The 27,024-nt window shown below is 43.1% G+C and overlaps 2 protein-coding genes across 2 annotated transcripts in view; both read left to right on the top strand.

The window, feature by feature from the left end:
• Positions 1-17: 17 nt before the first annotated feature.
• Positions 18-5,936, top strand: DPY30 (dpy-30 histone methyltransferase complex regulatory subunit). Its single transcript, XM_075043054.1, has 5 exons — positions 18-224; positions 749-820; positions 905-952; positions 2,216-2,358; positions 5,642-5,936. The coding sequence occupies exons 2-5, from the start codon at positions 785-787 to the stop codon at positions 5,712-5,714; spliced, it is 300 nt and encodes a 99-aa protein (XP_074899155.1). The 5' UTR covers positions 18-224; positions 749-784; the 3' UTR covers positions 5,715-5,936.
• Positions 5,937-16,077: 10,141 nt separating this feature from the next.
• Positions 16,078-27,024, top strand: part of MEMO1 (mediator of cell motility 1) — a 28,190-nt gene continuing 17,243 nt past the window's right edge. Inside the window, exon 1 of the mRNA XM_075043052.1 lies at positions 16,078-16,289. Within this exon, the coding sequence (XP_074899153.1) occupies positions 16,229-16,289 (61 nt within the window). The 5' untranslated portion in view covers positions 16,078-16,228. The remainder of the gene's footprint in view (positions 16,290-27,024) is intronic.

Below are 27,024 nucleotides of genomic sequence, written 5' to 3'. Positions count from 1 at the left end.
CCATCTGTTTCCCCCTGCCCGCAGGCCGGCTCTCAGGGATGGGCGGGGCCTAGCCCTGCGCAGGCGCAGTTCGCCGGGGTTCGGCGGCGGCAGCAGCGCGACCGTTTCACTTGCGTCAAAACAATTTACGACAGCGGCAGCGGCTCCGGTTGCTGTGGAGAGGCTCTCGGTGTCCCGCCACAGCACCGGTCTCCCGCCCCGCCGAGCTCCGGACCCACCGGCGGGTGAGAGCGGCTGGGGGGGGTGTCGCCTCTTCCCCGCGGGTCGGTTGGGGCACGGCCCGGGCCGCCCCTCTGGTGGCGCCCGCACGTGGCCCGCGGTGTGGCGGGGCCCCGGTCCGGCCCGGGGGGGGTCCCGGGGCACTGGTGCTGTAGCGTAGCCTGGCGCGGCGGGCAGGGAAGGCAGGCTGGCAGGCAGCCAGCTAGGGAGGGGGTGTCTCCGCCTTCCCGCGGGTGCTCCCGGCCGGGCAGGGGAGCAGGCCGCCGCTGGGGACTCTTGTTTTAAATGACGAATACCGTATTTTCTAACCCCGGTGCCGTTTTCTGCCGCGGACGTCACGCGAACCTTAAGGCGCTTCTCGATGCTGCGTGCGGGAAAAACGGGTAAAAGTTTGGCGGGGGGGGGAGCACAGAGCCACTCCGTTTGCTCTCTAGTAATTGTGCCTTAGTGACCGAGTGATGCAATATCAAGTCAGCTAACACTGGTCTTCATCTCAGCCTGCTGACCAATTTTTTTATTGCTTTCCAAGATTACTGTACTTCCAGCAAATTCCACTTTTCAAATCATGGAGGCAGAACAGATTATGGAGGGACAGCCGCAGGTATTGAAAGAAATGTTTTATGTGCATAACACTACATGCGTGAAAAGAGCATTTTCACTTTGCTGACTGTGTGTTATTTTATAGGTTCCAGAAAATCCCCATTCTGAATACGGTCTCACTGAAAATGTAGAGGTAACAAAGATTTTGTTGCTGTAAAGTACAGTGGAAGTCACATTCCTGATCAAGGGGGAAAATGTTGAGTCTTGAGTCATAACTGGCTGTTAATACATTTTCTGTTGTGTTGCTTCCATTATACTAAATGGTACTGAAGTAAATAGTGAACCTTTTAATGAGGTGGAGTTTTTTGGAAGTATCCTATGATTGTTATCTATTCCATCGCTATCTATTTTTTATATGTGTATCTTTATATATAATATATTATGCCACAAAAAGCCAGCCAGAATTTTATTACAGGGAGGGCAACAGGAGGAGTTGATGGCATTTCTATAGAAGTATCAAAGGGAGGGATTGTTAGAAATACTGGATCAGAATAAACCAAGCTATCTTTAATTAATTATGCTGAGAAAGAGTAGCCACAATCCATTCTCTCTGCTCTTGGTAATGGTGTGGGTTAGAATAATAACTCTATGACATGTATTTACTATTCCTTATTAAAGAAATGCCTTCAATCTCTCTCCATTATAAGATCCTACTCTATGCTAAGCTTTTGCAGAAACTTTTCTTAAACGTCCTTTGTGACTCATCTCCCTGATAGCTGCTTCTCTGTATGCCTCAGCTTCCACTACAGAACCATAATGCATAGTATATGTTGGTTCCATATCGGTAGACTCATGTATGTTGCATTGAATATGTTTGGTTTACTAGCAGTGGTAGGGTATCCTTTTTTAACTACAGTTAATGGTATAAGATGATTCAGCACTTTCTGAACAAAAGGCACCTGGAAGCATTTTGCATATGTTTTCTTTAAAGTGTCCATCTATACTTTAGTAGAGCAAGGTCTCAAAGTGCTTGACTTTAATAGTACCCTTTGTTAGACTTCACCTGAATTTCTTGTGCTTTTAGCATTTCGTGCGTGCATACAGGAACCATTTAACTGAGACCACTGTTGTTTGTAGTCATTCCTGTTGCAGTGGTGTGGAATTTAAATCTGTGAATGCAAAAGCAGAAATAAAAATGATAGAGATTGGGTCTCTTCTGTTTTAGAAAACTCACGACTTCCTGACATTGTTTCCCCAAAATAATTTAACAGAAAGCTCCTCTGGATTCGGTTTTTGTGCAAGGAAAAATATGCACTTAAATTTTCTTAAAAGGTGTAATAAAGTTATTGCCAGTGAATTGCAGAGAGATGGGTACTTTGTTTGCACTCACGCTTCAAAGTAGATGTGGCTGCTATTACCAATGTTCATTTTCTCTTTTTTTTTTTTCCTACTTCAGAGGATAGTAGAAAATGAGAAAATAAATGCAGAGAAAACATCAAAGCAGAAGGTAGATCTTCAGTCATTACCCACACGTGCCTACTTGGATCAGACAGTTGTACCTATCTTGCTACAGGGACTGGCTGTTCTGGCAAAAGAGAGGTAAGATGCCTCAATGTTCCTTTTGTTCTTAGGAAGAAAGTAGGTCTCAAACTTGGGTGATATGTCACCTTTTCAGACCTTGCACCCCAGATGTGGTTTTGCTAGTTTGTTAGTTGTAAGAAAGTCATTAGAGCAGGTTTATGAACCTATGAATTACTATGACCATGCAGGACATGTTCCTCACTTAAGTGCATATGCTGTGATAAGAGTTATTTATTGAATACCCAATGAGGTATGCTACTGCGAAGGTTTTGGAGGGAAAAATGTTTGTGGGTTTTTTACTAATTTTATCACATAATTCACCTTATAGAAGCAAAGCAAGAAGTTGTTCTAGTTTTGAACAAGATTTTTGTAGTGTGGAATTGTAAAGAGTTCTGTTTGCCATTTAAAAGAAAGACCAGACAGACACATCAGGTCTGACATGCATCTTTGTTGGAGATTAAAACACCTTCTAAAGGATGGGGCAGACCCTGCACTGTCAACCCAGTAAGAAGCAAACTGATAGTTTATCCTTTGAGTAAAGATGATGCTGTCAAGGTGCCCCAAATCTCTTATTAGTCAATGTAGAAGGGTATTCTTCAATAATAGCAAACAGTTGTTCATCTTATCCAAATTAATTTCTAGCCTTTTGGTGTATCCAAACTATTGGTGAGTTATAGTGCATGTAAGCATTTCTCAATTTTGCCGAAATAACATATCAAAAGCTGGTATCGATGACCATAATCGCATCACAGTACCTACAGCCAGAACAACCATCAACAGTGTCTTAACCTCAGAAGGAGTTGTGAATTTGAACTGCATTGTACAGACAGCTAATTAGGCAAAAGTGCATCGAGGAAGGTACACCCTGTGTGTACACCTGAGCAGTGTGCAGATCTTCAGTTGACACCTGTGGGAGTTCTACCGCAGACTGAATGTAAAACACAGCCTGAGGTGGATACCCCACACTTACAGTCTGGATACTTGTGTTACACACAAACTTTTTTTTTTTTTTTTTTAAAAAAAACCACCTTTGTTCACTATGAGAGGAGCTGTTCTTTGTGGGGACTCATCACAGGAGTGAAACTGGAACATCGATAGCAGAGGTTGGGGAATATATAGGAAAAAAAACTAACAGTATCAAACTTCCAAGGTCAAATTGGCTATTCAGTTGAGCATATTAAAACCTCAGAGGTGAAAAAGCTGAACTACAGGCTCTGCTGTATAATCTTCTGCTTAAAATTGAACTGGAAAGTAACTAATGGATGCTAATTTCTTTTTCTAAGAAATATAGAGATGTTCAGGGAACAGTCCAGCACATCTGATGACTATGCCTGGAATTCAGTAGAAATTACCATCCAGGATAGTGAGCATATGGATAAATGACATATTTAGGAGGACTTAACACAACTTTTGTCAGGTCTTCCAAGTCTCTTGGAGCTCACTGAAGGAGTCAGTGAGCACACGTAAACAGGAATCCAAATGATACAGTCTTTAAATTTCCAAAAGGTTTCTGGCACAGTCATTCACTAAAAGCTTTTAGAGAGAGTTAGCTGCTGTGGGATTAAAGGAAAAGCCTTTATATGGACAAGGAACTGACTGGAAGATATGAGAGAGAGTAGAAGCAAATGGTGAATTTTCCTGGTGAAATGAGCTCAACACTAGAATCCTGGAAAGGATCATTTATAACAATTTGAAGAAGTGCCTGACAAAATCTATTAATGATACTGAGTTTAACAGAATAAGATTGGGGTTTTTTGTGTTTTATTTTCTGTTTGGGTTTTTTTTTTAAGTTGATCAGTTATAAGTAATTGTACAGGAACTTCATAAACTGGATGTGAAACTATGGAAGACTGCTATGAAAAATTGAAACTATGACAAAAAGTGAAAGATTGAATACCAATAAACAGAAAATGATGCACCTAGGAGGGTAATAAATACCCTAATGCAAGTGACAAAACAATAGATTCTGAGTTGACAATTACCCCCGTGAAAAAAAAAATCTTTAAACTGTTAAATGTGTATGTCATTGCATTGCTCAATCAAAAATAAACTCTGAATGGTAGGACTTAGAAATTGAAGGGGTAAAAACAAGCATAATGTCACTATTTAAATTTATAATATTCTTGTATTTTTAATATTGTGTGTAATTCCAATTCCCATTTTCTGGTAGAATATGAAAAATTAAGAAGAGTGACAAGGTGGTCAGAAGAATGTACTGCTATCTGTTTATGAAGTGACTGAATAGGTGATACCTAGGAAAGAGACCTCTGTGAGAGAATATATTAGGAATCTGTTAAATCATCATCAGATGATGAATTGGGATGCGTTGTTTATTATCTCTTGTGATACAGTAATCTAATTAAGTGACGCAGGTAGTAAATTCATAATGAACAAAAGGAAATGATCCTTCACAGGTCACATAATTAAGCTATGTAATTTTATGCCTCAGGTTGAGGACATTAACATTTTATTTGGGCTCAGGGGGCAACTGGTCAAAGTTGTAGAGGAATCCACCCATGACTATTAAAGGTGCTAGCTCAGAAAACTTGTACATGCTTGGAAGCCAACAGGATGGTACAGAGAAGTATCTCTGCACACTTCTTCCATTTTTTTAATGCTCTTTATAGGCATATTTGCTCAATTCCAGACCTTTGGTCTGACCCAGTGTGGAATAAGTAAGTTTGTCATGTATTCTGTGGACAGAATCCAGATTAGCAGGATTCATGTGCTGTAGCTGGAGGAGCTTTTTAAAAAAAACTTACAGACTAAGGCCAGTGATCAAAAGTGTTTATTATTGACTACTTGCAAGTTACAGCACTTCTCAGACTTGAAGTTTTTGTTGACATTTTGTTGTGTTTATATAAGTTGCCAGAAACAATGAAAACGGCTCTAAGCACAAAGCTACTCAATAACCATTTGATGAAAATGAAGCAAGAAAGCACTGACAGATTTTTACTTTATATAGCATGAGTTAAAGAGATAGGCAAATGCATGTAACTTCCAATGATGTACATACAGTACTTACGTTTACAGATTATAGCCTAGTTCTAGGTATGTAACTGTTCTAGCAATTTAGTAACATTGAACCAAGGGTGACTAAGACTCCTTATTAAAAACTTTCTTATCAGACATAAGCTGGAAACTTACAGAGTAACTCTAGGTAGTTGGTCATCCCTAAATCAATGCTTAGAAGTGTTTCTGAGGAGTTATGTTGCTTTTAAGGGAAGGTGATTAGTTCTTCAGCTACCTAATTTAATATTAAAAAAAATAATTGCTTTTGATTTACTTTTTTTCTTTACAGACCACCAAATCCCATTGAATTTCTAGCAGCATATCTTTTAAAAAACAAGTCACAATTTGAGGACCGAAATTAACTCCATAAAAATGATGACAATTTGGCTGCTAGACTGAAATGCTCATTTGCCGCAATTTGTTTTCTGCTGTAAAAATCCTTTGGAACCATGATGTTGTCTTTCTTAATCGCACAGTTTGCTTTACTGTTTGAGTTATTTAATAAAGAACACTTTACATTTAATTTGTTCACTTGTTTTAAACTAGCTATTAAGAGACTTTCAAAATAAAGTACTGAAACTGCACTGCTGGATGAAAGCCTGAGTACTTCCATGTGGCTACATCACCTGAAAGCATGAAACAAAGGGGAACAACTTATTATGGGAATCACATGGGTGATAATGTATATAACTTAATTTGACTTCATATAGCACCTTCCACATGCAACATGCCTAGACAGAAAGCAAACAAATTAAGAGCAGTTAGAATTTATTGTGAGGAAGTAATAAGTACAAGTGATGAGTGGCATTCCTCATGGGTGGTGGGTATTGGGACTGGTGCTGTTTAACATCTTTGTTGGCAACATGGACAGTGGGATTGAGTGCACCCTCAGCAAGTTGCTGACAACACCGAGCTGTGTGGTGTGGTCAGTGTGCTGGAGGGAAGGAATGCCATCCAGAGGGACTTTGACAGGCTTGAGAGGTGGGCCCATGCGAATCTCATGAAGTTCAAGAAGGCCAAGTGCAAGGTCCTGCATGCGGGTTGGGGCGATCCCAAGCACAGATACAGGCTGGGCAATTAGTGGATTGAGAGCAGCCCTGAGGAGAAGGACTCAGGCATATTAGTGGATGAAAAACTGAATATGAGCCAGCAATGTGCACTTGCAGCCCAGAAAGCCAGTCACATCCTGGGCTGCATCAAAAGCATGGCCAGCAGGTCGAGGGAGATAATTCTCCCCCTGTACTCCACTCTCCTTAGATCCCACGTGGAGTACTCTGTTCATCTGTGGGGCCCCCAACATAACAAAGACATGGACTTGTTGGAGCGAGTCCAGAGGAGGGCCACAGATGATCAGGGGGCTGGAGCACCTCCCCTATGAGGACAGGCTGTGAGGGTTGGGGTTGTTCAGCCTGGAGAAGAAAAGGCTCTGGTGAGATCTTATAGTGGCCTTCCAGTACTTAAAGGGGGCCTACAGGAAAGATGGGAAGGGACTCTTTAACAGGGAGTCTAGTGATAGGACAAGGATAATGGTTTTAAACTGAAAGAGGGTAGATTTAGATTAGATATTAGGAAGAGATTCTTCACTGTGAGGGTGGTGAGGCACTGGTACAGGTTGCCCAGAGAGGTGGATGCGCCATCCCTGGAAGTGTTCAAGGCCAAGTTGGATGGGGTTTTGAGCAACCTGGTCTAGTGGAAGGTGTCCCTGCTCATGCCAAGGTGGGTTGTAACTAGATGATCTTTAAGGTCCCTTCCAACCCAAACCATTCTGTGATTCTATTCTGTGAAGTAGAGAGCAGAAAAGTTGCTTCAGAACATCAGGAAATGGGTTTAGTTAAACAATTAGATTCAGCAGCTGAAAAGATCACCTGCAGACAGTGTCCAACATTTCAGATATTTACATTAATGAGGTGTGCTCTTAAGCATTTGTCATTGATCTCCTGTGACTGGTGTGCTGGATTTAACTGAAACACACAATAAAGCTTGAAGAGACTTGTAAAGGTCCTGTAATTCAATTCTCTGTATTGCTACCCCTAGCTGGAGCATTCTTTCAGTGTCAAACATAGAGTATCTTGAGTTGGCAGGGACCCATAAGGATCATCAAGTCCAACTCCCTGCTCCTCACAGGACTACATAAAACTGAACCATATGACTAAGAGCATCATCCAGATGCTCCTTGAACTCTTGACAGGCTTGGTGCCATGACCACTTCCCTGGGGAGCCTGTTCCGGTGACTGACCACCCTCTCACTGAAGAACCTTTTCCTAATGTCCAAGACAGTCCTAATCTACACAGTAAAATAGCAAGTATTCTGATTTTTTTTCCTTTGGGTTTACTAACACCTCTTCCCCGCACCCGCCCTGCCATTCTTAACATCTTTTTCTGACCCCTTGTTTACTTTTCCTGTAATCTCAGTAGGGGTAGAGGCCACAGACCTCAGGGGTACAATATAAGAAGCCACAACAGAAGACTGGAGATTGGAAGAAAAAGCTAGAATTAAGACAGTAAGCAATATGTTGTGAAAAAATACTAGCAAAGCTCTGAAAATAGGAATACGGTAGCTGGAGAACTGGATTGCTAGGTAATTGGCAATGGGTACAAGGACTAGACACACCCCTCAGAATTCCTATTTTTGTTTTCTGAAACTTGTAACAAGGAGCATTATCAATGTTGCTCACTAGCACTGGATACTGGAATCTAGATTAAGCATAGCCCAGTTTTTAATAGACCAGGAGAATGACCATAATTTGTTTGACAGTCACAGAAATGGTAAACTTGGCTTCCAACAGTTGCTCAATTAATCAAAATCCTAAGTTTTTATTCAAATAAACTTCGATATTGCCATTTTACCATTCCCATCTCCATTCTGTATTTCTTAGCTAATTGCTTTAACATAGCAAGCAGGTAAAACCTTGTAAATTAAATTCTTTGCTGCAAGGGTTGGGGTTTTTCCTGTGTGACATTAAAGGGTTGGGGTTTTTCCTGTGTGACATTAAAGGCTGCCTAACTTTTCAGTAATTGTGCATAAATTCACAAAAAAAAGAGACTTAGGACTCTCATTTGACTTGCTCCTGCAATGAGTTAAAGACATCCACCGTATTTGCAGTATATTAGGTGGCCCACTGCACAAATGAGATTTTCACGTCGTTCTCTGACATCTAGATTACTTTCCTATGGTAATCTTAAGATTTGTTTGTTTGTTTGTTTTAACTTGTTTTAACAGCTTTTCTTCTTTAATAGCTTAGATACATGGGTGTAAGAGTGGCCAGAAGATAGATCCTTCAGAGGAGAAAACTTCAATTTTCATTTCTCTGCTAAATTGCAGGGGCTGGAATGAGATCTGGCTGTTACTCCTAGTAGGAAGGCTCTCAGTATTTTACATTATTTCTCAATATGCTAAGAGGGAAACATTGAATTAGTGTAGTCCAAGAGCAGCAAGATTGGGGAACAAAAAAATTGGAAAGAAACCTGCAAACCCAAAACCAAGCCTAAAAAGCTCCATTTTAGAAAATGCAAAGAAATTGTGGAATGAGATTACTAATTCTATTGCATTGTGGTGAACACAGTCTCCATCAAACACTGACACTTAAAAAAGACACTGAAAGGATTTTAACAACAGTGTTTTGACTTTCTGGAATGAATAATAACATTTAAGTGAAGACAAGGAGACACCATGAAGACTTAGTATTGCTATTTTTATTGCTAAAGCGGCATTCCGAGGTTTCATCCATAGGTGACAACATCACAAGATTGTAAGAATTGTTACACGTGGGGGGTGTGGAGAACAAAAAAATCTATGCTGATCCCCAGTTTCTATGATGTCGAGAATTTGTGTGAGACCATACAAAAAGAAGCAGCTCAACTCTTAATCTTCCTTAGACAGAGCAATTGTCCTATAATGTATCACCATGCCTGAATTCAGAATACCATCAGATTTCTCAGCTTACAGTAACACCCTCGAAGCAGCTACACAAAAGCTTGTAAACATGCTGGGTTTCTGACAGCTCTTGCATCAACCTACAACCTTAAAGTATGAGTACCAGTCCTAAGGCGAGCTGTCCCTGCCAGCAGCATGCCACCGACTCAGCTGTTGGTGCCACCCTTTGGTATACAGTGTCACTTGCTGTTGTCTTCCCATGTAAGCTAGTCCAAGAGAATGAAAAAGTCATGTTCACAAGGTGATGATGTTAGAAGATTTACTACAGCTGTTTTTCTGGGCAGCTCCCTCCAAGAAAGTAAGTTGAAATGTTACTAGCAGCAGTGAACTCGCCAGCTCTAAGAAATAAATTTTAGTGATTCTTGCAAAGGCATGACAAGTCAATAAGAAAAGTGCAACCATATTCCTTTACTTGTTAAATTGGCTTCACCAATTGGGATCTGCTGCATCAAGAATACTCTGTAATGGGAAGAAGATAGCAAGTTACTATCATCTGAATAATCAGATCATATCTGAATAATCCATTTCTCAAAGTTAGGGAAGTAATGATAAAGTCCAAATTTTCAAAGCATTTACTTGTTTTAAACTCTCCCCACTACAAAACAATGAAAATTCTGTGAAGAGGCTTTGACAGACACTTGCTATCCCCGTTTAATCCAGAAAGAAAGAAGTACTATTTTTCCACAGGAAACACCAGTTCTGAGGGCTTCAAGGTAAACGTATTTTATTTTGAAGTACAAATTAAAACCCAAGTGATTTTACATTTATAAAAATGAGGAACTCATCAATAAAATGGAGAACAGATGTAAGGGGCTACAAGTTATTAGTAGATGTAGAATAAAAGCTTGAAGAAATAATTGAAAATGGCAACCTTAGACAGGCCCCTGCTAAGTAGCTGAAAGCCATTGTCTCTTGATTCTTGAACAACTATTTTTCAGTTTTCTCCACACTACCCTAGCTGAGTCACTATATGCTCTGAAGGGCAGTAAAATTCAGCAGAAAATAAAACGGAATGCCTGGTTAATACCACAGCACACCTTCCAAGATGACTATTTTAGATCCAATATCCAGAAGTTACTATTCAGTAACTGTGAAAGAATTATATGTGACTCATACACAGTATTTTGAAGTCTGCCTTTTTAAATGCTTCCACCGAGAATATTCTCTTTTTACCTTGAAGGGGACAGTGACAGAAGAAAGGATTTCCCACTAAAAGCAATTCTGATCAAAGGGTTCTAAATCTTCATATTCTGAAGCCTGTTACCACCTAAAAATAAAGTTTGACTTGCCAAATCTTTTTTTTGCATCTCCGATTTATCAAGGACTTTCTCCAAAATCAGTACAGGTCTTTGAGCTATCCATTTTATTTTCTGAGGTGCTGTCACTATTGTAAATGCAGTCTGATCAAAAGAACTTCTCTCTCCCCATCAGACTTTCTAGAAATAAAAGACCTGCTTTCAAACAAATGAAAAATCTGAAAAACTCTGAAAGATACAAGCAGTTGAAACCAGTAGGTTGGAAAGGAAATACATGAGAAGAATCCCTATGCCTACTGTGCTTGATGGAATACAGGTTTTGATTTATTCTTATCATTGTACTAATTATGTAACAAATTATTCTTAGCCAAGCCTTAGCTTGTGTTCCCTATTCTATTTCATAGTCAGAATTCATTTTAAGAGTGACTACATAGCCTAGATCACAGAAGTACAGAATGCCAGCTGCTACAGAAAGAGGCATGATGAAAACAGTATCAGCACTGCTTCTGCTAATGTTCCCTATCCAAATACAGTTTTAAGTGAGGACTCAAAATGTAATTGCTATGTGAATAATTATGGGGTAGTTTACAGCAGTACTAGTGCAACACTGACTAGGAATATGTCATGTTCTTCTTCCCAATGTGCTTTTATCTCTCTTCTCAAGTTTGCTTTGCAATTGTGCATAATAAACCAGTTTTCTGAGAGGAGCCTAAACTGATAAAAGGCTGCTGGGTGGTTGAGAATTATCTCCTGGAGAGCACATGGCCTTCTTTTCTCTCTGGTGTACACTGACGTATTTACAAGATGGATAATTACCCACTGATTTTATCTTAGATGCTATTACGTTATATAGGAACTGGAGATATTTCCCTTGTAAGGACTATGCAGTTTGGGGGGACCTGCTTTTAACAGTAGAAGGAAAGACTGCTAGGAACAGCAGGTTCTCAGATGCAGAATGACAGTTCATAAACAGAAAAAGCCTAGAGTAACAGTGAACAGCTTCCTGAGAAGGGAGGAGACAGGAAGTGGACAATGTGAAAAGCATGATAGGAAAGGCAAAATAAACCACATGCAAGAGGACAACAAGAGCAAAAACCAGGAAAGCAACAGACCTTGAAAGCTGGGCCAGCTGAAGACATGTGCCACCCATGCTGGGCACAGGATGTTACTCCGGGAAAACACTGCATGCTAAGGGCACACTAACTGGCAAGTCACTCTTGCCACAATCTGCCTTCATGCTTTTCTTCCAGGTAAGGAACAAATTGTCAACAGACATATATGTGTGGCAGTGGTCTGTGCTTCAAGGGTATGCTGACTGGGGGGATTGGCCATGCGTTGTGTCAACTCTCCCCTGCACATCAGAGAAAAATGACTGAAATAATAGCTCTGAACAGTTAAGTGCTCCTGTTACTTCTCCCTGCACAAACAGTGCTTGGAAGAATTACAGACAAAGCAGGAGGATCTCCCAACCTAACCCATGCTTCACAGCCTTCAGCTGAAAGCTCAGCTGAGTTTCTCAGCCTGTGGCTAGAACCTTTCCATACCTCTATGCCCTGAGCACCAGGAAGCCCAGCACCGCCATCTATTTAACTGAAGAGCTGCCTGCTTTTCTGTTTCTGCCTACCTTATGTGGTACTGAGGGAGCACACCAGCCTTTAAACAAAGAAACAATCCATGATCAGTGTGACGGAAAAAGACTTAACTGCAAGGTTCAAGCAAACGATTTATTTGAACTTCACTTACAGATTTAACATGCCACTATTGCAGGTTTTACAGATACAAAGGAGGAATGCACTACTGCAATTTTTAAGGGAAGAGTAGTACACTATTACAACCACAAGCGATTCACAGACAACCACAAGCACACGTGTTTACAAACTTAAAGCATAAACAATATTCACTTACCCCTCCAGGTAAGGGCTCTCAATCCCAGGGAAGCTACCTTGACCTGTGTCCAGATCGGGGGGGTGGGGGGGTGTGGGGGGGTGTGTTCCTTCACAAGCCAACTGTATAGTTGGAGAAGTGACTCCCTCAGTTCCAACCTGAATCTTAAGAGTTTTTATCCCCTGACTTGTGGAATGGTGTGTATGACTATGTCTGAGTGGATTATGATATATGCCTAAATGGATTATGTATATCTGAGTGGAGTTTTCCCTTATCTTTCCTTTGCTGGTCTGTGATTGTTTGAATACACAAGGTTGTCATTTGAAACTGAAGCTGAAACCCTCCAGTTTTGGGTTTTTTTTTACCTTACTTCCTCAGGAAACTGAATAGTGGTTGGATTGAGACTCAGGGCATACTATTTGTTAAGGGATTTCAAGGCTCAGTTCAGGTTTTGGTTCTTCGAATGGCACAGCCACCGCCCTGTTTAGTTTAGGGTTTATCAGACAGCCCAGGGCTAAGTTGTCTACACAGTTCCCTGTGAGTCCAGTTGTCTCTGCAGAGAGACGGGGCCTCAAGGCAATCCAAGGCTGAGTCGTTTTTGTAACCCCCCATGAGTCACCTGTATGCACTAGACATGGTGAAACTCATTTGTGAACTATGAGCTGGACAATCCACACAATCAGGAGGTGATAGAAGTTTAAAAAGAGGAACCGTAAATCACTAAACGCTGCTCAGTGGTATTATGTCCACCTGTGATGTGGAACAGAGAAAAAATCCTAGTCACCCTTGCCAGTGGAAACAGCAGAAATTCCCCCTGTAGTACTATGGATGACAAGCTTTGGCAGGAACAGGCAGAAACTGAGGAGGATGTCCTCCAGTTTCACTGGGCTCTGGATTGAGTGCTAGTTGATAACGGAGAAGGACAGAGATTCACTGGAAAACAGGCCGCCATGGTGTTTGTGGCATGTGTCACAATCTAAGGATTAGCAAAAAAGCCTGTGCTTTCTATGACTGCTAACACTGAGCTGCAGTTGTTCCTCTGCATCTACATGGATGCTTTGTTCACATTACATAAAGTAAAAACTTAATCCAAATCTACACCTAATCCAGGTGAGAAAAAACTACCCACGAGGAAAGAAAGGTTAATAAGGAAAGCAAGGGAGAAAGAAACTTAAAAATGAAGCATAAGGAGAAAAGAGATCCAGCCCAAGAGGTATGCAGCAACAACAATAAAATAAATATATTTAAGAAATTTAAAAAGGGAAGGTGAAGAAGAAAAAAACACTACATAAAGAAAGGTGGTAAACCCAGAAGAAAATACTTATAAAATGTTTCTACTCATTAAGCCATCTAGATTACCACTTGGAAGTTCTTATATTTTCATTGGAGGGGAAGCACTTAGAGGAGATGAAAGCTCTTCCTCTAAATGGTAGAAAGGAATACCAGATAATTAAAAATTATTTTAACTTCCAGTTCACCTAAGATGGTCCTCCTAGCAGCCTCCTCTAACTGTTCTTGGTGGATTCTGGGACAATGGTGCATCAGAAACTTGAACTATATGCTGGCATGACCTTTCTTATAAGTATATAATCACAACATTTATTTTTCCCCATGGAGTAGAATTTATCCTCTGCTGCATTTAGTTAACTTTATTGAGTGATTAGTAGTCAGTTCAGGAACTATTCCCAGTACTGAAGTTTATGTAAAAGATTTGAGAATTATAAATGGGTAATCACAACTGCCAATACAGTTTTATGTTAAAGCAGTCAGGCAGGATAATTCTTCCAGTCTAGGCAGCAGTTATAAACCCCATCAACCTTTTTCAACACACTACTTTTAAAATAACAATGGAATACTATAAGGATAGATAGAGCAGTGAAGGCTACATAAAACACCAGACATTTGCTGGGATAGTTGGGCCCCATTTTCTCATGACAACCTATTACAAATATTATTAATTGGAGACTCCAGTCCTTATTGCCCCTCAGCTGTATTGGGAGGCCAGTGTCATGGGTGCAGAGGATCCTCACTGATAAAAATGACATCAGCCATATCTCTGCAACACGAGCCTTTTTGATCTTCAAGACATACTGCAAACAATACCTTTGTCCCCCCCCGTTTCCTTTGTTTTACTGTTAAAAAAACCAACAAAAGCTCTGTATTTTGCATGCATTTATAACTGGCTGGAGGAGTTTTCGAAGAATAAAATGACATAAGGGGGAGGAGAGCGGTTCCTGACCTTGCCCATATGTTCTCCACCTCACAACAGCATCAGTCAGCCTTAATGGCTGCAGCCCCTCATCTCTCCTGTTGTGGCTTCCCTCTCTCCTGGTTGCATGTCATACGTCAGTGGCTAAAATTGCTTTTTCCCCTCCCCCCTTTTGTACTGGCCACACTCCCCTTTCCAGTTCTGCCTTATTAGCTATTTTGAGCTACGCTTGATGTCTCCAAGGCGGCAGTCCATTAAATTAAAGGGGTGGGGAAGGATTAAGGTGAGAAGAAGTGGAGACTTCTACACAGATGTACTCCCGCCGCGTGCCACGGTACCGAAGACCTAACGGTACGGGCAGGGAGCCGTAGGAAAGGAACTGTGCTAGCTCAGAAAGGAGCAGCTCCAGCCCAGCAAACTCCGTTCTCTCAACCCGAAACCGCTGCCTTAGGGAAACGATGCTCTGCCCCTCGAGCCCTCGCAAGCCGAACTGCTCCCGCAGACCGTGCCGGGCACGGGGAGAGCGGAGGCGGCACCATGTTCTCCTCACGTCAAGGGGGCAACCCCAGGCACCAGAAAGGGCCGCTTCGCCCCCGAGAAGGCCGCCCACCCTCACCTCCTCCCCCGGCCCGCCACGCCACGCCGCGCCAGAAAGGGGGGGGCTCCGGCAGCCGGCCGCGCTTCCGCTCCCCTTACCCGCTCCCTGCCCCGCCGAGGCGGCGAGGCCGGGGGCGCGGAGAGGGCCCGGCGGCCGCGCGCCCCCAAAGGGGGCGGCGCCACGGGAGCGCAACCACCACCGCCCTCCGCGACCCGGGGCGGGCGGGGGGGGGGGGCGCTACGGGGCGGGGCGGAGCTCCCCCCCCCTCGGCCCCGCTCGCCCCCTCCCCCCGCCCCGCACCGGCCTCCCCTCATCTGACCTGCGCTCGTAATCTTCCCTGCCACCACGGAGACACAGCCCGGCCAATCAGCGGGGCCAGAAGCGATCGCCACGGCAACGCGCCCGGCGAATCCGAGGGGAACTCTCCCTCCCAACCCCGCCTTCCTGCCCCCTCCCCCACGAGGCGGCGCCGCTCCATTCCGGGCTTGTCAAAGCGGTGGGCGGGAACGGCGAGGGAGGGCGGCCAATGGCGGCGAGGCTTTTGCTTTCGTGCCCAATGGGGGAGCGGCGCCTGTGCGGCCCCTAGTCCACGGGAGCCGCGCCGGGCCAAACCCAGTCGCTGCCGCGGCCTCCTTCTCTTCGCCCTCCCCCCCCCCCCCCCACCTGCCAGCGCGGAGTTGGCGGCGGCGGCGGTGGCCTCGGCCTCGGGCTTTGTCCCCGCGTCCCCCCTCCGCGCCCCCCCCCGCGGGGCGACCGCCTGCGGCCGAGCTCGACACCGCGCCCCCGGCCCGCGCCGCCCCGCCCGCCGCCTCCGCGCGCCCCCCTCCCGCTCGCCGCCCGCCCGCCCGCCCGGAGGCGCCGCCGGCAGCGCCGCCTCCGCCCGCGGGGCCCGGGCCGTGCCGGGGGAGGAGGGGGAGCAGCGCCGCCGCCGCCGCCGCGGCCGGGCCCGTCCCCCACCGCCTCCCCCGAACACCATAGGCGGCTCCGGCACCAAGATGTCCAACCGGGTGCTCTGCCGGGAGGCCAGCCACGCCGGCAGCTGGTACACAGCCTCAGGTACCGGCGCCGCGGCCCGCAGCGCCGCCGGGGGCGGGGGGCGGGGGCTGAATCAGCACTTTCCGCCGCCGGCACCGCGGCCGGGGCCGGGGCCGGTACCGGCCGCGGGGAGGGGCCGCCGGCCACGCCCCCGCCGGCGCGGCCGTGCACATGGCGGGCGAGGGGGGACCGGGGGCCGCGGCCCTCCCGGGCCCGGTGAGCGGGGCGGGGGCTGTGGGCTGTCTGCCGTGGGCTGTCTGCCGGGCCCGGCTTGCCGGCGGAGAGCGGCCCGGGCAGCCGGTGGGGCGGGCGGAACCGGGGAGGGGGTGCCGCCGTGCATCCGGTGGCCGTCGCGTGCGCCTCGGTCAGCTGAGCAGACCGGCCCGCCGCCTCCGGCCCGGCCCGGCCCGGGAGCCTGCACCGGCGCAGCGGCACCCGTCGCCGGGAAAACCGGTGCTTGATCGTGGCCAGGGCTCGGTCGCCCCCCCCGGGCGTTCGGTGCGTGCCCGCCCCTGGTTTAGAGCCGCGCATCGCTGCCCCTCCGTGCCTCGAGGCAGGGGTGGTAGAGCCAGCCCGCGCGTCGTGCCTCCTACCGAATATTGCACTTAGTCGGCATGAGGGCCCACGAACGGATTTCGGTATTTTGGAGCGCTCTTGTGGGTTTTGGGTTTTGGGGTTTTTGTTTGTTTTGTTTTTCCTGAGAGAACACGGGATGTCTGGGGGGGTTCTGCAGGGTTAAGAAGGCAGGTGATGGGGTGGGGGGGAAATAAGGAGGTTCATTTCACTTCTTGTAGTCCAAGATGAGCTTCTGTCTTTTCTTCCAGAGCGCTTTCTCTAGTAGTAGTGAAAAGTTATAAAGCAGTGGTACAGAATGGGCTCCATCCATTTAAAAATGTAGCATTTGCAGAAAAAGAATAGAAGACAGACATGGCGCAGTGGAGGGAGGACCACCGCTCCCCTCGCCCTCCCAGAAAAAGACAGAAGCCTGTCATAATGGCTTGGTAGCACGTATGTTTGGAAATAAGTTTTGTTGGGTTTTGGGGCAGAACTCTGCTGTTGTGGATAGGATGCACGTTTGTATTTTCAGAGCTGTTAATAAGGAGATGTGTAAGGGATGGTCTTTTACTGGCCTCAGGAGTAAAGATCATTACAAAACTGCAGGTGAACAAGCTTAGATGAACAAGAGGCCGTGGTAGAGAATAGTTCAGAGGGAGGGGAGGGATACAATTTAAAAACAAAAATAAAAAGATGCACTCAGGTTCCTAAACTGACATTTAAGAAGAACTAGATGTGAAAAGTCATACACTTCTCTTGGCCATAATAGGTGCAGTTTCCCCTCTCCTCCACAGATTAATGAACGAGGTATGAGGCAAAAATTGAAAGGGAAGGAAAGAAATGCAGGGAGGAGGGTAACACAGGAAGAGGCAGCTTGTGAGATAAGTAGCTGGGTTTCAAATGGTGGGTAGGCCGTTTCGAGACAACAATAGAGAATGATTGTTTTCCTTCCGAGTGTAATATTCCAAACATAACTGTTGTGTCCATTACAAAACTGGTCTCAAATCCTCATCCATTGTCAATAGCTTGCAATTACAGTTTTTTCCAGTGGTCTAGAAAGGTAGGTGGTACTCTGTTTACAGAAAGCAAACAAAATTATGTAAAAGGTATAGATTTAAACACATGCAAAGACATCAAAACACTGAAGCTTTGTGGTAACGCTTCTCAGCTTGCTTGTGCTATTTATATTTTCATTTATGAATAAAGTAGAAAAATGATTTGCAAAGTGGAATGGCTAGATGACCTTACACATAAATTTTGTAGTTTGCTTGACGTTGGACTTCATACCAAGTTACTGCTGGATACTTGCAAATACGATTATTCCCCCCCCCCCCCAAATCAATTTAAGAAGCATAGATGCTGTGTTTGGCTGTTTTCTTTTCTATAAAAATTCAGTGCCTAATTTTGTTAGACTACACCCTGGTAATTCTGTGTGACTAGTTTGGCCAGTACTACTTGTCTGACATCCAAAAGCATGTTGCTCCTGTTGCTTTTGGGCAGCCCCCTGGGTATTGCTTGTTGAGGAGGTGTGGGATGCTTGCCCAGACACTTACACTGCCTGAAAAAACCCGAACTGAATCATGTAACGAGTTATGGAGACTGTACTGCTGACAAGTTAAATTGTAACAGTCACAGCGTGTGTAGTGGGGGTAAGTGGTTGTTAATGTTGTATGGGCAGGAGTTTTGGGAAGTGTGTTTTGTTTTCTTTTGTAGGGTTTTCCTTAAACAAGAAAAGAGCATTATTTATGTCTCTTCCTATAGAGGAAGAGTATCTTGTGCTGTTTACGTAGGCTATGTGAAAGCTGGAATTCTCCCTGTTCAGCAAGACAGGGACTACCTGTTATTCGTTGCTTGGAAGCTAGTATTTGTGTGCCATTTAGGAGGGTCCATCAAAACTCAAGAGGAGACAAATGGGGGCCAAGAAGATATGTGTTCACCATGGAAACTTAAAATCTTCCTGTATTTTAGTCCAAACTCACACGTCAGCAGCTATTTCAAACTTGTAACATAGGCTCGTTTCCTCAATTGTACCACTTGAAAATCTGGATTTTACCACTTCGTTTCAACCTGTATAGCTTCAAGGATGGAGCTGAGGCAGGGATTAGAGTTTGAATTGTGGTAGTTCTTCAGTGCATTCCCACGATTCTCCAGGGATTGCATTGTCAAGTCCTCCTACCTACTCTCTTTGTGCTTACCGTCTCGGCCCAGAAGCGATTTGCTGGGTTATATATAAACTGGTTAGCATTTAAGCTTCCAGTTTCCTGAAAACTGCTCTCTTTCTCCAGAGCTGAGTTTGATTACAACAGGGCAAGCGGATGCCCTTGAAACCCTCATCCTGCTCCATAGTCAAGATGATCCTGTCTGAAAGGGTAATGAGAAACATGATTTTTGAAGGATGTGTTCAAAATCATTATGTCTGAAAGCATTTTAAAGAGGCTGTGTGGGGATGAGGTTTTTAAGTGGCAGTTTATCCTTAGGTGCCTGGTACCTGAGGGTAAAACATCAACAAAACATCCAGGATGATGCATGGCGTCCTGGATCCGGGTGGGGTTGACTGCAGAAGTAGAGCACCCATTGCTATGCTTAAAAAAATTTTATCTGTGAGATCTGGCTATAGAAGTCAGCCCTGGGAAATAAGGGCCAAAGCCAACTGAGGGAGAAGAGGACAAAGGATGGATCCAGAATGCAAACCAGCTTTCGTGGCCAGAGGATGTCCTTGAACTGGATTAGCCAGCTCCTCTGCGCTGCAGGAGTGGAAGCAATATCAGAGGTGAAGCCACAACCAAGTAAGAGGGAATTACTGCTCTTCGTGGAGGGTCAATGTAAGAGGGTTTAGAATACCACTTCTTGTCTTTAGAGACTGCTGATTTCTGTGGGGCAGCAATTGCTTCAGCTCAAAGTAGACCCTCACTCCCCTATTTTCTCCAGCTATGGGATATGCACTGCTTAGGTTCAGCCTTGGAAAATACAAACAAGCACTACATTCTAGTGCAAATACATCATCTAATTGCATGATGCTAATTAACATTTTAGAGCAGATGAGACTGTGCAATTATGCACATCCAGGCATGTTCACATGTTAGAATGTCACATCTAACTGTAAGTAAACAACTTTGTTACTGGAGGGAAAGTGAGGTCCCAGGCAGAAAGCTCACTGCTTCCTACTCATTTGATGAAGCTGAGAAGGGCAGCAGGGAGGGGAAGATGGGCTTCGCGGTTGTGTTAGCATTTGACTTCCCACGTGTTCTTCATCCATAATCTGCTGTTGTAAAGAAAAATTTTAAAAGCAAGTTCCGTAAGAAGTTTCTGCAGTTGAGTTCAGTATGAAAAATTTGACCAAAATTATCATTGTATCTTCTCCTTTAGAATTCTTGGTGTGTGGAAGTTCATGTTCATTCCATGTCAGTTTGTGTAGCATCTTAATGGACTTTAGATGTGGAGCTGTGGACTGTTTGTCTGGCAGCAAACTAACAATGAAGTCTGGTCAGTTGTTCCTCCTCCTACTTAGCAGCAGCACTGAATATGGGAAGCTTTACAGCTGAGCTTCCAAACTGACATAGTTCTATGACCATTGCTGATAGTAGGCCACTGGTCTAAATAACCTATTTTTTACTGGCAGACCTTGATCTATATGTCTGCTTGTAAGAAACTTAAAAATGGTATGTGGCATGCCATTGCTTCTGTGGACTGACAGCCTGGTGCATGGTGGCCACTAAAAACACTTGCAAAAATGAGATAAAGGCATACCATGTAAACAGAAATATTGCCCTGTTGCACTGCTGTCATATATATTGTTTTAAAAAAAAGTATCACTGTTGTGTGGTGAAAAATATTACACTCTGATTTATTTTTGGAAGAAAATCTCACTCCTGCTGGGTTAATTCAACCACCTAGTGTCCAGACCTCTTGAGAAATTGATTTTGACCAGCATGGGGAAGGGGAAGATTAAGGACAATTTGAAACAAAAATGGCATAATTTTCCATGATTTTGAATGCTGGACAGATGCATTCCTAGATACCAAAGGAGCAGCTGAAATATAATGGGAATAACATGATATCCTGAGCATGGACTATTTGCAGGACAGCGTGTGGATGCTCTCTCCTGATTTACTCCTCCATGTGAGTCGATTCTGTAAGCACTAAGCAGTTCTGTGGGGAATCAATCCATACATTTCTGAAATGAAAATAAACATTAGCTTATGTGCATCTTTTTTCCTGTATAGCATGCCATTACAAGTGAGATGTCACACATTAGGGTGCTTAACATGGCTTATCCACTGGCAGCTGGGCTGCCTTGCCTGGCTCCTGGAAGTGCTAATTGAATACTGTACCACTCTTCATTAAAGTGTTTGATAAGACTTCTTGTCTCAACTTTTCCTCAGTTAGGGGCATGCTGATACAGACAAAACACAAAGGTTTTTAGTAGGCTATTCCAAATCACAGGACTAAAATCGAATTGAGAGTGTGTGAATAACAATATTACATGATCTGAAACTTGCCCTGCAAAATGAGTTTGTCATTGTATTAGGTATGGCTTATTTCTCTGTTTCCCTTAACCAAGCCATAGTGGTCAGAGGTGTGCTTTCTGGGAGCCTGTGCCAAATTGTTTGAACTAGGAGAACCTTCATTTCCATACACTTATTGATGCAAATGTGAGTTGGCAGAGTAATTGCTGTGTCAACTTGAAAGGCCATTGTGCTTATTGTCTTCAAAGCTATTTTTTATGATGAGCCAAGTAAATGGTCTGTCTTCACATAAATGTTTGAAGAGAGTTTAAACTTCATGGTACTCTTGTGTTCAGAGTTGGTTTTCTGCTGACTGGCTAACATGCGGCCAGGGATGTTCAGACCTTGTCTTTCGGACTGAGGTCTGCATGATGGTGTCTAGGTTAGCTGGAAAGGATAATACTTCGAAGAACTTCTGCAGATCAGAAAATAAATGAAAAAGGCAGTTGTGTGCCATGAATGATCTGTTTAGAAATGATGTTTCTCTCAAAGTTGGCCAGTATTTTAGCATGTTTGCAGTCTCTTCTACTCCTTTGTATCCCCAATAAGACCTGCATTAGTGCTTTTTTCCTGCCTTTGTACCAAATACTGATTCTTCTGATTCCAAAACCCACTAACTCTCTGTTATTAGCTCTTTGAGGTAGCCAGTTTCAACATGCAATAGCAGTGTGATTCTGAGATAGTACAGTTTTTCTCACTTGCACCTTCCAGGGCTTGGGGGCCCTGGAGAGTGACATGAAAGTGTCCGTTTTAATGAATGGTGATGTAATCCCGGAATTTGTGTGCTTGTTGGGATGAGCTGGAACTTCTCATCGGCATCAGAGAAAGTGTGTACAGTGGTTACGGCTGTTTCTGCTCTGCTGTGATGCTGCTGAATATGTGTAATCTGTTCAGCAGGCCTGCTGCCCATGGTTTCTGAGGGCAAACACTGCTGCTGGGATGTCTTTCACTGACCCTCTGAGGGGCTGCATCCTATCTTAACTTAGAGCAGAAACCCTTCTCTGTAGTGTGCTGGATCTGAAGTGGCAGCTGAAGTGGCCAGAAGGAAATAATGTGTGCAGTCTCGTGTGGTGTTAGACTATAAATGCAGATGAGGGGTTGAGGAAGATGGTCACTATATCATAAACCAGTCTTTTTATGAAAGTGCTTAACTCTGGTGTGCCAAGACGCCTGGCATGTTCCCCAAAATTGGAATAACTCATCACAGCTCATTCATAAATGTAATGTACAAGTAATGAACCACTGTGTTGTTTGTAGATGGTCATGGACAAATGGATCCAGGAAAAAATATAAAAAAGCATGTGAGGGTCACTGAAATGAGAGAAAGTTTTGACCTGTTCTCTGTTGCAGTGAAAGGAGCTTTCTGCAGTAGCAAGATAATTAATGTACTGATCGTAAAATCTTGTATGTTGTGACATTAGCTGAACCATTGCAAATACAGCTATTAACTTAAGTTCTTACCTTGCAATCTGTGAACAACAACAACCATAGTGTCTTGCAAATTTGTAAGGTATTTGCTTTGCAATGTTAAATACTAAATGGAATGTTTCTCTCCCTTTGGTCTTCTATCTTTTTTATGGGGAAAGTGGATGTGTCATCACTGGCTTTTTTATGGATTAATCATGGAACACAGTATTAATATGCAAACTGTATTTTTTAACATTGTATATCGCAAAAGTATACCAGAATAATTTAAAATATAATTTCCAGGCTATTCTTTCTAGCCAAATCACTTAAATACAGTCAGAATCAAGATATTCCAAGTAAAGAGTGCAGGTTCAACTTTTACTGTACAGTTGGAGTTGAAAAAGAGCTTTACATTTGGTGCACTCCTGGTATTATTAAAATGGGCCTGCAAGTACTTCACAATACTTTCACAAATTCAGGTTACATTTAGCATGTATTAGAGCCAAAATCATGTTCTCTCAGAGCTATAAAACAGAAGGTCATTTGTTTGGACCTCTGAATGATGTAACTGCTGAGATAATTTTTAATGAGTGGCATTATAGTTTGATTATTTATTTCCCAATAACTTCCAGTAAAGGAAATTAAAATGCTAGTGAATACTGGAAAATTGGGACATAAAAGTGAGAACTGCCACCAAAGTGGCTTTCAATGTTTCTGTTGTGGCTTCAGTTTTATCTTCCCATTCAAGCATTACCTGCTGTTTTATGTTCATCTTACAACGTGTAGAATAGGAGCTTATATAGCATCAGTGTAATCTTTATTTGTATCTTAATTTTTTTTTTCCCCAGTCCTATAGTTTGCATAAGTAAATTTCTGCCTTGCTTATAGGCTGATTTTACCGCTTCATCAGTATTCAGTATTGGAAGAGAGTATACACTAGCAGCAGAGAATGTGCCCATCAACATGAGTTGTTGGAAATCACCTTCTATTCCTGACAGATCCTAGTCTTTGCGTAGATAAAACTTGTTCTTTATTCAAGGATTTGGCTTTTGTTGCAGTGAGAAAGAGATTTTTTTTTTTAAGTGGGGCCTGTGTTATTTAAAACAATCCTTATACTTTCTGCAATTTTAACTAAGAAGAGAAACTAGTTCGTCCTCTGTCATATTTCAGATTGGAGTTTGCCTGACAATTGAATTAAATGTTTTGGATTTACCTTCAAAGTTGTGGAGAGAGGAGTTCCCTTAGTTCCAGTTATTAAACTAAATGTATGCTAGCCCCCAAGGTTTCACTGTTACTTACCTTGATTTTTCTAACACCCTACAAGAATAAAGACTTATTTACTTCTTAGTCCATATGCTGTAATATTTATTAGAAGTATTTTTAAGGTGTAGACTTTGTCATCAATGGGTAAAGGTAGTTAAAAGATAAAAGGAGTAAGGCTCAGAAAAAAATGTTGGCTCCTATACAGTAGGAGATATGCTTAGACAAGTAAAAGCTGTCAAGTAGAAATGTGGAAGCTGGGGACTCTGGCTTTACTGTCGTTGTGCTCCAGCATTACTTGCATTACTGCAAGTGCCGTACACGTGCAACCAAGGGAGACCTGAGCAGTTTTCCCTGGTGCTGCCCTGAATTTTGGTTGAGGCTTATGCTTTTCCAGTAAAAAAAGCATTCACTGAGACTGACGATTTGGAGCAAGCACTGCGTCTTCCCTACCAATCTGGAAAGGTATGTTTTGCACTAGTAATGGTGGCTGCTGGGACAGGAACAAGTTCCCATTATATTTGTGTTGACACTTGGCATATAAGCATTTCAGCCTCATGTGACGAGGTGAGCTTGGCTGTGGAAAGAATGTGCTGGTTTGGCTTAACCCACAAAGCCTGGACCATGACAGCTGTAAATTGAGGTGATGAACCTAAGTGTGTGTGACTACCAGATGTCTTTTGAGCCATTATTCATTGGGTAACACTGGCATGCATTTAACGTGGAAGAAAGGATTCCTTACTGTAGTGCTTTGTGAGGGGATAACATTGATTGTAAAAATAATTTATCCTTTTAGGCAAGATATTTGAATAAATGCTGCCTGTAGCTGTATCCATAAATTTGTCTGGTGGAGACTTGGTCTGTGCTCGAAATTATTTTTAATTTGGCATAACTTCTGCCGCTTTCCGAAACAAAACAGGATGTGAAATATCCACAGATAATAATGTCAGCATTCTTTAGTTACATACCTACATTTATACTTTACTTCATAGGATTGAAATGCAGATCTGAATGTTATGTGCTTCAGTGAAGCTCATATTTTGCCACCTAATCTTCCTTTAATCAATACAAGGTCTGATCTTACAGTATTAATGCTAAAGTGTATCGATTGTTGCATCCAGAAGTTGCATCCATAAGGCTTTCTGTCCTTCTGTCTGGTTAGCCTTAAAAATTCTGTTGCGCTCATCCTGCCAGCTTTCTCAAGCTGAGCTTTCCACCTGTGGCTCAAGGAGCAGGGACCTCTCCTACTTCCCACCACTGCAGCTGGAGGATACATAGGCGGCAGCGCTATTCCTCATCTGTGCTTGTCAGCTTAGGAGATGGATATTTACTGCAGTTATCTCAGTAACTATTTGCAAAGACATTTTTCCAGTGTAACTTAATTTACATATGAACAAAACTTACTTACAGAGCTTTTCATGAAGAAGCTACTCATCTCCTATAATACAAATCCATATGGCAGAGCATATATACTGTGATAATGTGGGTTTATTTGTATTTTTATTTAATTCAAATATTTTGACTTTAGCCTTAAGCATTGCCATGTTTGAGAAATTGGAAGAAAAACTCTGAACATTTCAACAAAAAGCTGATGCTAAGTTGGTAACAAGAAAACTACAATTTTAGAATATCCCCCTTAAAGTATTTGTAAGCATAGGAAGCTGCAGGTAGGCTACACTCCTGTAAGTTCATGTGGGTGCTGTTTGATTTTTTTTTTTTTTTTTTTTTTTTCCCCCCCTTTAGCTAAAAGGTCAGGTGGATATGTTGTACTCTCCACTCTTTCTGTTAGTCCTTTGGAGAGAGAGATTTGATTACATGTTTTATTAAAATAGTCCAAATAAGTATCAGTTGAAATGGAAACTTACATTAGGTCAGAGTTAATGATTTACAAAGGCACCTTGTAGTTACATTAAAGGGAAGAAAATCTGAAACCAGATGTGTTGCCTGGTCCTTAAGTAAACACTGACAGAAGTTTCATCCCTTGGGTCATACAGATCTGTTATTTTACTGCCTCTAGGACAAAAATGTTTGTTACTTTGTCAGAGTGTTTGTAATAGCAGACTAAGCAAATCTGGGCATCTTTGCTACTGCACTGTCAGATCAGAAGTTTTGGCCAGATTTGAATAATCATATGGAATTTTAGGAAATTACCAGACATTCTGAACTTTGTCTTTAAACTCTTCAGCAAGTTACCTGATTTGTCTTAAGCAAAGGCAAATCGCCTTAACCACCTTCTTAATCAAAAATCCTTGCTAAAGAAGGGATGGAGGAGGGCCAAGCACTGTGCCTTGCTGGGGAAGAGAGTCCCAAGGGTGTCTCGCTTTGCTTGAGAGGTTCTGGCCCTTCTGCTGTTGTGCTGCCTGTGGATCATCATCGTTGAAGAGAAGGGGTCAGGTGGGGCAGAGCTGTGTTCTGTTTAAGTCTCTGGGGAATAGGTGTTTGAAAAGGAAATAACTGTCCTCCTAAAGAGCTTCATTCAGAAGGTACTTTATCCTTCTACATCCTTTGGGAGAATTAGGGAGTCAAGTTTTTTTTAAGTGATTTGTGTCTTCACTCTCAAGTATATAAAAAATAAGAGTGGTAAGACTGTAATAGAGTACTGTTTTTTTTTGTCTCCTAGTAGCTTAGAAAGAGGATGAAAATAGAGATCTATTTATTTTTACTTAGCCTCCGCAACAGCATCCATTTTCTAAGATGTCATTATCCTTATCTCTGTTGCATGTCTCTGCTGCTTGTAATTTCACCAAGCAACAGAAGCAGCAGAGCAAAATTGGTGTCTGGGTTTTTTTTTGACAATTTCATAATTTCACAAAGTCACTAGTACAGCAGTGACAGTGGCTAAACAACGTCACTCTTTTGCCTTGTTAGAACTGTAGACAGCAACTAAGACATTCAAGGTGATTGTAGGCTTAGGGAAGCAGCATTGCATGAGTTCACCTTGTTCATGTAAGAAGGTAGGGTTCTTTACAACCAAAGAAGTTGTCCTTTTTCTTAATGAAACACATGAATTTAAGTTTTGTATAAAAAAT

The sequence above is a fragment of the Buteo buteo genome, chromosome 12, assembly GCF_964188355.1.
Source record: "Buteo buteo chromosome 12, bButBut1.hap1.1, whole genome shotgun sequence".
NCBI classification, from domain to species: Eukaryota; Metazoa; Chordata; class Aves; order Accipitriformes; family Accipitridae; genus Buteo; species Buteo buteo.
This window is presented reverse-complemented; position numbering and strand designations above follow the sequence as displayed.

Coding starts and splice junctions, on each gene's coding strand:
- DPY30 (XM_075043054.1), top strand. CDS start 785: ATGGAGGCAGAACAGATTATGGAGGGACAGCCGCAG. Junction 821..904: donor TTATGGAGGGACAGCCGCAG/GTATTGAAAGAA, acceptor GTTATTTTATAG/GTTCCAGAAAATCCCCATTC. Junction 953..2,215: donor GTCTCACTGAAAATGTAGAG/GTAACAAAGATT, acceptor TTCCTACTTCAG/AGGATAGTAGAAAATGAGAA.